This window comes from Mus caroli, chromosome 15 (genome assembly GCF_900094665.2).
Source record: "Mus caroli chromosome 15, CAROLI_EIJ_v1.1, whole genome shotgun sequence".
In the NCBI taxonomy this organism is placed as follows: Eukaryota; Metazoa; Chordata; class Mammalia; order Rodentia; family Muridae; genus Mus; species Mus caroli.
The window spans coordinates 91,491,418-91,503,826 of NC_034584.1; the positions used below are offsets into that span (position 1 = coordinate 91,491,418).

Consider the following 12,409-nt stretch of genomic DNA (forward strand, 5'->3'; position numbering starts at 1 on the left):
ACAACCATCCGTAACGAGATCTGGCGCCCTCTTCTGGAGTGTCTGAAGACAGCTACAGTGTACTTACATATAATAAATAAATAAATCTTAAAAAAATTAAATTAAATTAAAGATGTTTAAACTCCCAAGTAATAATAAATAAAGTTAACACTGAGCGAGGCATGGTGATTTATACCTGTAATTCTCGCACTTGGGCATCTATGAGAAAAACAGCTACAAGTTCAAAGCTAACCTGGGAGGGACAGCCTGTCTCCAAAAGCTAAACTTAAGAGAAAAAAAAAAGATAAAATACAAGATTCTCAGTTTTAAGGGTTCAAGATGTGCTGTCGGATAAGCCAGAGTACAGAGCTGGTAGCAGCAGCGTGGAGACAGAACAGCTGACCAGAATCCAAGCAGGATTCTAAGTCCAGTTCCTAGCACTAAAATAAATAAATAAATAAATAAATAAATAAATAATAAATCAAGCAGGGTGCAAAATATAGCTTCATGTTTGTGACATTAGGCAGGTACGATGACTAACTAAAACCCAGAATGAAGTACAGCAGAGTCTAGGACACTAAGATACTTGGTGATTTTTCTTACTCTCTCTCTCTCTCTCTTTTTTTTTTTTTTTTTTGTTTGTTTGGTTTGGTTTTTCAAGACAGGGTTTCTCTGTGTAGCCCTGGCTGTCCTGGAACTCACTCTGTAAAACAGGCTGGCCTCGAACTCAGAAACCCACCTCCCAAGTGCTGGATTTTCTTATTCTTATATTTTCCCAGTGTTTGAAATACTTTTGAGCTCTCTCGCTCTCTCTCTCTCTCTCTCTCTTTTTTTTTTTTTTTTTTTTTACAAGCACAGTACTGCAGTAGTAAGTAGCGTTCTTGGCTTTTGTTTCTGAGTTTGCTTTTGTTTTAAAAGTAGCAGACTCAAATTCCTGTCCTGGCCCCTGACTGCCCTGCTTTGTCCTTTAACCAAAAGCTAGTCACTGTCAACTTAGGTTTCCTAAAGTCCCGGCTTCACAGGCACCATAGAGCTCAAGCAAGATGGAGGGAGAGTTCTGTGACCTCTGGAACTGTCCGAAAGGCAGTGCGCAGACGTGGACTCACGCCCTGTCACCCCCCTCACCCCTCCCCTGCCTCCTTCACAGTCCCTCTCTGGTTTTACCTGTAGCAGGTGTCTCTGAGCTGTTGAGGACTTGGGTCTGACAGGTGGGCTCTGGGCTCAGCAGGGAGACAGGTGCTGCTGGGGAAGACTGGGTTCTGGACAGGGGCCGGTGTCCAACCTGGGCCAGAGGTATCAGCACGGAGTCCCCGGGGCTTCCCTGAGAGAGCCGCCCGGCTAGATGCTGCTGCTCCCAGGGTGGCACCTGAGGGAAACATGGCCACAGGCTCCGGTTTCTCAGACTTGGCCGCCTGCTCCTACCCAAGGTGGAGGGACCCTCCGGATAGACTCCTTTTCTGGACACACTCCAGATATGAGCGCTTTGACTTTCCTGAAGTTCCGTACCTAGACTGATGTCCTGGTTTCACATGAACTCCTTGGGCCCTGAGTCTGCTGTCTGAGATCACCTCTCATAGGACTGCGCTACTAAGCACAAGCGACTGCCTGAGATGCTAAATGCGCGCGGACTTTCACCACCAAGTGCTGGTCAAATCCCAATTCATAGAGCCCTTCGAAGATAGGATCTTTGCAAGGGGGCGGGGAAAAGTCAACTCACACTGACATGATTAGGTCAGGTTTCATTGAAAAGGTTTGTTGTCCTTGTGAAAGGGACCTTTGAGTGCAGCAGATGCTCCTTCCTTTGCCCCCCAGAACACATCCCCTCCCCCACCCTACACACACCTCGATTTCACCCTTTCAGCCTACAGAGCTTCAAGGTGACCAATATCTGCCTTTCAAGGCATCTTGTGTGTCTAGGTTCTGCTGCACGGGTCCTGGCAAAGGAGCACTGCCTTGACCCCCAGACTATTAATCTAAAGCCAGGGAATGCTCTCTGCTCTCCCTCGTCTTGCCCCAGCTACCTTTGGATACAAGAGAGCCAGCTGCAGCGAGAAGTTTGAAGATGGAGTATGTGTGGTTCTGAGAAAGGCCAAGAAGTAGATACAGGGTCTACTAGAGAAAGCAGGCTGCTGGAATATATGCATATACCCTCACACACGCACGCATGCGCACGCACATCCGCATGCGCATCAGCATCCTGGCATGGGTCTTGCTTGATTTCCTATCTCCTTCCCTTCCCCATCCTATGCCAAGACCCAAGCCTTCTGACTGAAGTTTCTTCAGGGTCCTTGGGCACAGCCATACCTGTTGATGCTGCTGCAGAGAAACGGAGCCTCTGCTCTCAGGAGGCCCACGGCCTGACTCCCTATGTTCCAGGCCATCATTCGCCATAGGTCCCACTCCCCCACCATCTGTCTCTAGGTCCTCAGCCGAGGGTATCTGCCGCAGTCGGGGCTTCTCACTGGGCTTGACAGGCCTCTGGGGAGGGGAGATGGCTGGCTGAGGAGTGGGATAGAGAGGAGGGTGGGTGGCGGGTAGAGGGTTGGATAAGGCTACACTCATCTTACTAGGTCTCTGGCAGCCACTTCTCTAGCCTTCCTTCTGCCCAAGTTCCTAAGTCCACAGGGGCTCAGTTAGGCATGCCCTTAGCACCTCCCCTCCCGGGATCCCCTCACCTTGATCAGCTGGACGTGAGGTTTGAGCCGATCCTGGCGAGGCTGCAGGGGGGCCAGCAAAGGGGAGGCTGTGGCGCTGGGGGGCAGGGGCTCTGAGCGGGTCCGGTTAAGTGGTCGATGGAGGCCTGACCCAGAGAGCCGCTCGGTGGTCAGTAAGGGCTGGGCAAAGTGGAAGGGCAAGGGCCCAAGGCCGGGCACTGGAAAAAAATGAGATGGATGTAAGGAAGGAACCCCGGGAGCCACGGAAGGAGACAGGGGCATCGAGCGGAGGCAAGGCTTGGCAAGGAGTTACAAACAGCGAGGGACTGGAGAGCGGGGTTTTCTCAGAGCTTGGCCCCTTGTGAGGGTGCACAAATCCTGTCTATTCTGGGAGAAGCGGCAAGACTCACCAGTCCACAGTGGGGCATGAGAGACTGAGGGGTCCAGCAGGAGAATGGGTTGCAGGCGAGAGGGTAAGGTGCCCCCAGCCTCTGGCTCCAGACCGTGGTGCAGGAAGAGGGGAGCATGGGGGTTCCCCAGAACAGGACCCCGAGGGCCCAAAGTTGAATGGGTCCTGCGGTCACCATCAGCCTGGAAGAGGTAAGGTCAGAGTTGGAGAGGATTCCGGGAGAGGAAGATGAAGGTGAGGTAACAGGACACAGGTGGGAAAGAGGCCGGAGAAGCACGGAGTGGGGGCAGGGTGCCCCAGCCACTCACCCTGGCAGGGGCAGGCAGCCCCAGTGTGATTGCGGGCAGCAAGGACACTGTCGGCAAAGCGAACGGGGCCAGAGAAGTCTCCTGCAGCCGCAGCCGCTGGCCCAAGAGCGCCTGCCATGGGGAGCAGGGTGACGGGTCACCAGTCCTGGAACACTACCCCTGGTATGCTGTCCCCAGAACACCCAAGAGGCCCTGCTCGGGACTGCCCAGACCCTGAAACCTCAAACCAGGCCAGGCCACTTGCTGGAAAAAAGGCTGAGACTCAGAACTGCCCCCAGGAGAGCCCAGTGCCCAACATGGCCTTACCTCTGAGCCCAGGGCAGGGTTAGGGCCATGCTCGCTGTCATTAGGGGAGCTGCACCCTGACGCGGGTGTGCTGCTACTACTGGGGGAGGAATCTGAGGGCAGAGGAAAAAGGAAGGCACAGTCAGGGGTGAGGAATGGACGACCCTAGACAGGTCTCCCAGCCACAGCTTCTTTCCTTCTGGATGGATTACTGCTTTCTCCCTGGAGGACTGGAGAGTTGCCGGACCACCCCTGGATCACCCCTGTCCCGCGGCAGCTCTGAGCAGTTCTCATTTCCCCAGCAAATGTCAGCTCAGGAGACTCAGCAGGGTTAGGTTTTTAGCCCCCACTCGCCTTCCCGCGCATGCAGGTGTGTGAGGCACCCAGTACAATTTCAGCAGTCCCACGTTGGAGGAACCACGTGGCCCAAAGAAGGGACCACGGCATGTAAGGCCACTCCAGGGCCCCTGGCTTGCCTCTTACCTCCAAGGGTCTCAGCAGGCCTCCTCCGAAGGCTGGGCGGGGCACTCTCCTTCCTGAGCAGGGGATTCTTGCGCCTCTCCAGGGATTTCTTGGGTTTGTAGCGCAGCTTCAGGTTGGGTTCGGACACTGTGGAAGAACTAGTGTCGCACCTTCGATAGGCCAGCCAGCCTTCTCTTCTCTACTTCTCTCTCTTCCTCTCCCTCTCCCTCTCTCTCTGAGACAGGGTCTCACCATGTAGACCAGGATGGCCTCAAACTCACAGAGATCCACCCGCCTCTGCCTGCTGAGTGCTGCACTATCATGCCAGGCCTCTTCTGTGCCCTTTAACATCCCTCCTCTATGGGTTAAAGAGAGAAAAAAGCAAAGCCAGTGTGTATGTGTATGTGTGTGTGTGTGTGGGGGGGGGTGGCGTTATAAGCAGAGTGCTAACTGTCCCAACCCACCTCGACCCCATACTCCTGACCTAAATCTGAGGCCCTTTGTTTAATCTCATCCCCTCAAAGGTCCCCATCTGCCCAGCTCACCTGTTTTACGCAGGGGAAAGTGTTCCGGGGGTTCAGTGGGCAGGCTGGGAACAGGAGGCAGGAAGCTGCTAAGCATGGAGCGGGCAGCACCCTCTGTGTCCAAGGGCTCAAGAGTTCTGCAGGGTGAGTGTCAAGGCTACTTCAGAAGCCCAGGATGCCCCAAGGTCCTGCAATCTCACTTGGCACAGGCACTTTCTTTCCTAAGCATGCCTGCCAGGAAAGCAGCCACCAACAGAGCTGGGCAGTGTGGAGCCAGCATGGCAGGAGTCATCTCCAGGTGGCAGTAGTGGGTCACCCATGCTAATGCAGATGTTCTGCTTCAGGTATAAATCCCCTAAGCCTTGGAGCTTAGGGCTCCCTGAAGACTCAGTGGCTCCTATGCTAGGAGCCTTTTCTAGGAACCAGGGTTTCTGTGCTTGCGAAGGGCCTCAGGTGAGATGTAGGGAGAAAACTGAAGGGAAGAGGAGAGCATCTATGGGTTGAGGAGGATTGGAGATTATATTTAGGCACAGAGTAAGAAACAGGTGATGAGTGTGGGGGAGGAGAGGGGCCACATGCACACACACAGGTGCACACTCACAGGTGCATACCCACAGGTGCACACCCACAGGTGCACACCCACAGGTGCACACTCACAGGTGCACACCCACAAGTGCACACTCGCAGGTGCACACTCACAGGTGCCAACCCACAGGTGCATACCCACAGGTGCACACTCACAGGTGCACACTCACAGGTGAGTATGTAGAGATGAGGGAGCACTGAAAGGACCTGAGGGACAGCGAGCTACCTGTAGGGAATACTGGGGCTGCTGGGATGGACTGTTCTCTCAAGGGCTGCCTGCTGTTTCTTCAGGATCACTTCAGCCAGCTTCTGCTTGACCACACTGCTGGCTACGGCACCTGTAGAGGCAGAGAAATGGGAAGGCTGGCAACAGGTGGATAGGAAGTCTCTTGGGTACATTCTCTGCAAACTGCCAAGGCCACATTTTCAGTACAGGATGTCTCAGGGACTCCTCAGCCAAGAGAGCTGGCTACTAAGTCCGAGGCCCTACCCATGCTGTGAAGCCTCTAGACACTCCCACACCTACCTCTGTTCAGAGGCAGAGCCAACAGAGGGCATCCAAGTAAATGGTGCCCTTCTCACTCACCCCTCCCAGTCACCCAGGCAGAGAAGAGGGGAGACAAGCCCGACCCTTACTTCGCTTGCTCTTGTCTTTATTGAGAAGTTGCCGAAGTTCTTGCTCTTGCTGTCCCCCCTGCAGCTCCGGCATTGGTGGGTCCATGGAGAGCTGTGGACAGAGCTGACTGCTCAGGAGGGGCAGGAATAGAGGCCAGAGCTAAGGTCTAGGGAGGCTGGGGCGTTCTGTCTTTACCCTCATGGGCTCGGCTGAGCGCTGTTGCTGGTGTAAGCCTGCCAGGAAGAGATGGCGGTGCAGGCGTTGGGGGTGCTGCAGGGTCAGCAGAGCAGGCTCTGGTGGGGGCTCCACCGTGGGCCGCTGGCCCACTCGCAGGTCCATGGGTTGGGGCTGAGAGCCTGGTGTGTCTGGCTGGAGGGCAGGGCAGCCTGGGGAGACACAACAGAGTCACTAGTGGAAGACTAGTCTGCAGGAACTTGGTCAGAGACTACTGAATCCTCTGGGGCTGACTCAACATCAAGGCAAAATACCCTGAGGGGAGCCTCTTTCAAACTTAGGCCAGTTGGTGAGCTGGAGGTAGGAACTGGCTTCCATTCTACCTGTGGGAAAGGAGGTCTGCAGACTACAGACGCACTCCCTTCTGCTTGCTGATGGCTAGAACTGAGCCATTTGACTGGAAGCATGGCGCCTTTCTCCAGAATGCTCGTCCACTGGTTTGGGGCTAAACTTACAGGATTTAATGAAATGGTGATGCTGTTCTAGGCTCTATACCCTTCTTGCCTTTGCCCTTCTAGGAATGTGGTCTGCCTGGCTTAGCTCAGGAGCAATCAGGCAGGTAAACAGGTCCAGTCTGCTCAGTCCCCAAGTTCATAGGGCCTCCCACACCCTCAGCTGCCACTCTCTCGCTCCCATTTTCTGTACCATTCTGGTCCTGGGATCCGGACATAGGGCCCAGAGCTCACGATCCGCCCTAGGGCCTACTGAACCCTGTCCTCAGGGTAGCCTCTTCAGCTCACCGGGCCTGTGAGCTTATGCCAGCTGTGGGCCTGGTCTGGCAAGGACAGCAGGCTCAGCTGCCTCTTCTCCAGTGTCCTCTGCACCCACGCCAGGAGCACCTTGCCAAGACCGTGGGTGCAGGAGCTATTTATAGCTCACCAGCAGACCAGGGTCTGTGCCAGCATAGCCAGCTGGCCAGGCTGAGCAGCCAGGGATGCGGAGATGCTGGGAGGTGGGGCTGCTTCAGGATAGGAGGTGGTCCTATCGAAGGGAAAGGATGAGAATACAAGAGTGGGGGGGGACTCCCCTCCCCCAGAGGCCTTCCTCTCACAGAGCACCACAGCTCTCCATGGGGTCTGGCACCAACAGGGAACGGTAAGATCCCCTGCAAACCACCAATGAGAAAGTTTGGAAACTCAGCCAACAGCTTGACACAACCATAGAAGTTATAACCTTAACAGTTGTGGTGCATTCGTTCGTGTAACAAAACCCCCTCAGCTCTGAGCCAGCCTGCCTCGGATGCTAATGATGGCTATTTGCTCTCCCGGACGAGGCAAGTGAGGGCCAGGGTGAGGGCCTGGAGCCACCCAGCCAGGGCCAGAGAAGGGACAGAATGCAGACCTGTCTAGCCCAAGGTTCCATTTCCCCACCAACACTCAGGAAATCACCTCCTTTGGAAGGGGCTCCCACTGGGCAAGGAAAGAGCTTGTGGGATGTCACAAAGGGGTGTCACACGAGAGAAGTGTCCTGCAAGGCCTTCTGTGGCCTTCCAGTTACTAAGCACTCTGAGAGGGCAACTGGGCATCCAGATATCGCCCGCAGTAAACAATGCCTGGTAGCTACCCAAGAAGTCATTCCGGTTGAGTATGAGCCTCCACTGGCAACATATTTCTGGCCCACGAGAGGCCGTAGACATCCCCAGTTCTGGTGTACTGGTTTCCTGAGGTCACTCCCTTGATGACACAGGGCTTAGGAGAACCCAAGGTGGTTTTCCCATACCTGAGGCCTGTGGCTTTAGCCTTACCAAACTAGGGAGCAGCCACCTAACAGCCACCACAGTCCTTCATTCAGTGTGACTCCTGCCAGAGCACAGGGATGCTGGGAACAGAGGACTGTCTTCAGAACTTTGGGGAATGCCTGTGTGGGAGACCTAACAGTTGGGGGGGGCACCATAGGTTAGCCCCGTGGCAGGGTACAAGAATGGGAACGTTTTCTAAAGGAGCTGTAGGCATTTCCCCATTAGCACCGCCCCCAACGTGGTCTGCTCCACCTGAACAAAGCCACCAACTCCGGTAGTGCCTTTTATCCCGTAACAAAGCCTGCACCTTTTATCCCCCCTGGCCCTTGGCTCAACAGTGTCTCCTGCCAGTGCTGTCTACACTCTGCTTCCCAAACCCCATCTGCTGCTCAGTGCCCGGCTGGACACAGGCCAGCATGCAACACCCTTTCCTCCTAGACTCCACGTTGGCTGCTCACAGCATCGTGAGAGTCCAGTGGCAGCACCGGGCCTGGTAGAAGCTCCAAAGGCTGGCCTCTGGTGTGCTATTGCTCATCATCCCAGGACTTAGAACACAACCTGGCTTAAGGCAGACAGTAAAAAGAACCACAGGGGAAATCTTGCTATTTCTCCTCAGTGGCCCAGGACGGAGCCTTGCAGGGATAAGGTTCATTGAATAAACACAGGTTTCTTTCGTTTAGCCGAGGTCACGTGTTGCTACCATTCCCCTCCCCTTCTTCCGAGTGTCCTGTCATCCCAAGCTTTAGGACAGCTGAATTAAGGCGAGGATCCCGCTGCCTTCTGGTTCTCTGCTATGTGGAATGGATCCCTACGTGCTCAGTAGATCCTCAGTGGATATCATCCATCGGGAGTGAAGGAAAAGGGGCGCCCCCCCCACCTCTGTTCTAGACCTAGCTCCATGGGTACATACTAAATCTGGGTGGCAATAGGAAGTTAGTCCACTGCAGGCCAGTCTCACAGGATGAGCGAGCGAGTGATAGCCCAGAAGGTCCAGACCAGCAGGGAGGACCCAGGAGAAAGTCGTCTCTTACCAATAAGAGACATCTTTCCTCCCTGCAGGGCCCATTCATTCGACAAATGACTTGAAAACAGGAATAGGGACCACCCACTGCCTGACTCAGGTCTGACTGGGGAGGGGTTGGGGGTGGGACTGGGTGAGGCTGGGGCAGGGTGGGGGTGTCTGAGCACAAACGTTAGATCCCTACTTTCCTTTCCGGTTTACTATCCCCGAGGACATGGCGTCTGTCTGGCTTTCCTTTCCCTGTTGTGCTTCCTAGCTTGGACCCAAAGATGCCTCTCCCATTGTTTTTTTTTTTCCTTTCTGGAGACCCAACTTTGTCCCTTCCCTGGAGCCTTCATCTTCCAACTCTCTGGCCCAGCCAAGTCCCCACTTTGTCAAGCCCTCAGTCTCACCTTTCCCAGGCTGTTTGCATCCCTCATCCTCACCCCCCTCACCAACCAGTCTCTCCCAGGTCTGAGGCCAGAGAGACTGGGGCAGCAGGCACCCAGGCTTACCTGGGTCCCATCTGTAGAAAGAGAGGTGATGGTGTGTCTGTGGGACAAGGGAGGAGGGCTCTGCCCTCAGTAGGAGGCAGGCTCCCTGCTACTTCAAGCTCCTTCTTTTGCAGCCAGCTACTGAGTGACTCAGCTGCTCAGCTGCCTGGGCATAGTGCACAACAAGAACTTCAGGAGGCCTGAGCTCACCCAGCAGTGCCCTCAGCCCTCCCTGACGTGGAAGATAGCATCTTCCCTGGGCAGCCAAAGCATGCTCCCAGCAGCCTGAGGGGAAAAAGGCAGGCTGGGAGGTGCAGCGGGGCCAGAAGCGGGAGCCTGTGGCTGGGGAGGTCAGGAGAGAGCTGGGGAGAGCAGGCCTGGAGAAGCATTCAGGGAATGTCAGAGAACAGGAATGGTCCTCGCAGCAGGAAGGGACTGGGCTGTGGCTGCAGGTCAGGGGAGATCTGGTAGGAGCCATGAAGTGCAACAGCCCAAGGATCTCAGTATAGGGCCCTCTCCCCTCGCCGCCCATTCTGTGTCTGCCACCTTGATTGTCCAAGAAAAGAGACCTACTAAGCCTCAGGCCTCTTTCTGAGATAACGTGGGCTAGAAATACTTTCTTTGAAAACGGCCACTTCCCTCAGGCTCCTCCTAAGCCCTCTCAGAATCCACAAAACTACTACAGAACCAAGCTTGACAACAGAAAGGCCAAGGCAGGCTGGGAGGGGCAGTAGATACGAGTTCTCTTACCACTTGTCCACAGTGAACACACCCTCCTGCCATCCCAGCTCAGGGCCAGAGGACTGAAGGCCCTCTCAGAAATGTCAAGGAATCTGGGAGCTTTCTGTAGGTAGCAGTTGGTGGATATGTTCCTCAGACTGGACCAAGTGCAGAAGGCCACTTTCTGAATGGAGATGGGTGCTGCTTTCTGGAACTGTACGGCTCCAGGCAGGAGAGACTTAAGGCAACCGTCCACCATATGTTCACACCCATGCCTCGCGGTACATGCTGCCCTACCCATTCACCTTTGGAAGTCTGCCCAAGCCCAAATCGGCATGGGGCTCATCCTGACCTGCTCTCTTCACCCCTCACTTATTCACAATGTCTCACCCATCAGCATATTGTTAATTTCAATGGTATCAATGGTAGCACTTATCGGCCATTATCATCCGCAGTCACACCTCCTAAGGCCCTTTTGGGAACGAATGAATCACACACAATGATCCTCTCACGACTTCCTGCCTAAGACACGAATATTTCTCAAGGTTTGTGATCCCCAAGAAACACCTATTCCAAGAAGCAGCCTCCTCTCCCCAGGAATAATCAATATTCTAGGTATCTTAGGACCCCCTTTCTTCTATGGGCTCTGGTCTGGAGAGGTTTCTACATTGACATTTTGAAACAGGGTTTCTCTGTGTAACTCTGGCTGTCCTGCAACTAGATCAGGCTGGCCTCGAACTCTCAGAGATGCATCTCCTTCTACTTCCCGAGCGCTGGGATTAAAGGCAGGCACCACTGCCAGCCTCTGCATAGTAACATTTAATCCTGGTTGTCATTTTGGCATCCCTAGGAAGGAGAAGACGCCTCAATTGAAGAATTACCTCTCTCAGACTGGCCTGTGGACATCTCTGTGAGGCGTTTGTTTTTGTTTGTTTGTTTGGCTGGTTGGTTTTGTTTTTGTTTTTTAATTGCCAATTGATGGACGAGAACAGCGCCACCCCTAGGTGCTGGGTGGTCAAAGCAGGCTGGGAAATCGGGAGAGATCTGGCCGGTAAGTGGAGCTCCTTCATGGTCTCTGCTTCAGTTCCTGCCTCCAGGTTCCTGCTTGAATCACATCCCTGGCTTCCCCCCAATGATGGGTGCACCATAGCTGGCATGGAACTCTCAGCCAAACAAACCCTTCCTTCCTCCACGTTGCTTTTATTTTTATTCATGGCATTTACCACAGCAACACATGAATACCCTGTTAGGCCCAGAGTCCCCTGCATCCTGGGAATTCACTTGCACTTCCCCTTCACGGTGAGGCCTGCTGTGCCCTGTACCCCTGCTAACCACAGATCTGGGTGCTGTGCAGAGAAATTAACCTTGGGTCTTGTGGTTTGTTGTGGAGACCGGAAGGGATAGTTTGTGGCGGTGACCTATGACGAAAACTCCGTCCAGAAGAGCCACACGGACGTGTGTGCATGCACACTGGCAAAGAGGCTGGGTCCAAAAGCACTTTCTAGAAAGATCCTGTTTACCCCCTAGCTCTCTGCTAAGTGCCATGGAGTTCAAAATACTGGGACTACGTCTCTGCGCGAAGAGGAAAGGCATCTCCTGGCACTGTGATTGAGGGTAAGCTGACGAGAAAAAGAGGATATTCTGCACCTCAGGACCCGCTTGAATTTGGGGACTCCCCCTTCTCAATGACCTTGATACCTTTTCCAGGGGCTTGCTGTCATTGATTTAGGGCCAAATCACATGAAAAAGAAAGAGAGAATTGACCTGAGGGACCAAGAACACTGCCCAGGGCTTAAGCCTTTACACAGCTCTTGGTTGGATTTGGGGCTTTCTTCAGGAGCCTGGCTACAGCTCACTTCCACCTCTTTGGGAAGCAATTGCAATCAGGAGGAAGCAGGTCACTCAGTCTGGGGAACCTGGATGTACCTTCAGGAAGTTTCCTTCCTGAACCTGAGCACCAGGCTCACCCAAAACCAAGAGCCCCAGATACCCTACCCCTGTGGGGACATCACAGCCCTCAGTAATCTCCGGATTCGATGAGAACGCCACAGGGTTCCACTCTGGGGCCCCTGGACAAGCTGGGTTTCTGGGCCTTACATCGAGGTCTCAATCTTGCCCACAAGGTGACAAGAAGCCTGAACCCACCTCCCTAGTCCCTGGGTATTAGCTGGAAAGGAAGCTAAAGAAGACCAGGCCTCCGCTGCAAGGGGAAAGTGGCTGGAGGCAGGAAGCCAAAGTCCTGGGTTCCAGGCCGAGCCCCTACACCCCAGCTTGCAGCTCAGAGTCTCTAGCCATGATACAGAAAGAACAAAGCCAGCCAGGCGTGGTGGCACACGCCTTTAATCCCAGCACTTGGGAGGCAGAGGCAGGCAGATTTCTGAGTTCGAGGCCAGCCTGGTCT

General features: G+C 54.2%; 1 protein-coding gene across 8 annotated transcripts in view; it reads right to left on the reverse strand.

The window, feature by feature from the left end:
- Hdac7 (histone deacetylase 7) overlaps window positions 1–12,409 on the reverse strand; it is a 39,499-nt gene that overhangs the window by 12,695 nt on the left and 14,395 nt on the right. For 2 of the 8 annotated variants that reach the window (XM_021182709.2, XM_029469674.1), the window contains exons 2-12: window positions 6,018–6,208; window positions 5,843–5,933; window positions 5,433–5,544; window positions 4,643–4,758; window positions 4,119–4,244; window positions 3,657–3,748; window positions 3,351–3,461; window positions 3,044–3,224; window positions 2,655–2,851; window positions 2,284–2,478; window positions 1,144–1,345 (exon numbers count right to left, since the gene is read on the reverse strand). In XM_021182709.2, the coding sequence (XP_021038368.1) occupies window positions 1,144–1,345; window positions 2,284–2,478; window positions 2,655–2,851; window positions 3,044–3,224; window positions 3,351–3,461; window positions 3,657–3,748; window positions 4,119–4,244; window positions 4,643–4,758; window positions 5,433–5,544; window positions 5,843–5,933; window positions 6,018–6,208 (1,614 nt within the window). The remainder of the gene's footprint in view (window positions 1–1,143; window positions 1,346–2,283; window positions 2,479–2,654; window positions 2,852–3,043; window positions 3,225–3,350; window positions 3,462–3,656; window positions 3,749–4,118; window positions 4,245–4,642; window positions 4,759–5,432; window positions 5,545–5,842; window positions 5,934–6,017; window positions 6,209–12,409) is intronic. The other 6 variants (XM_029469670.1, XM_029469668.1, XM_029469669.1 and 3 more) reach the window with 6 other exon arrangements.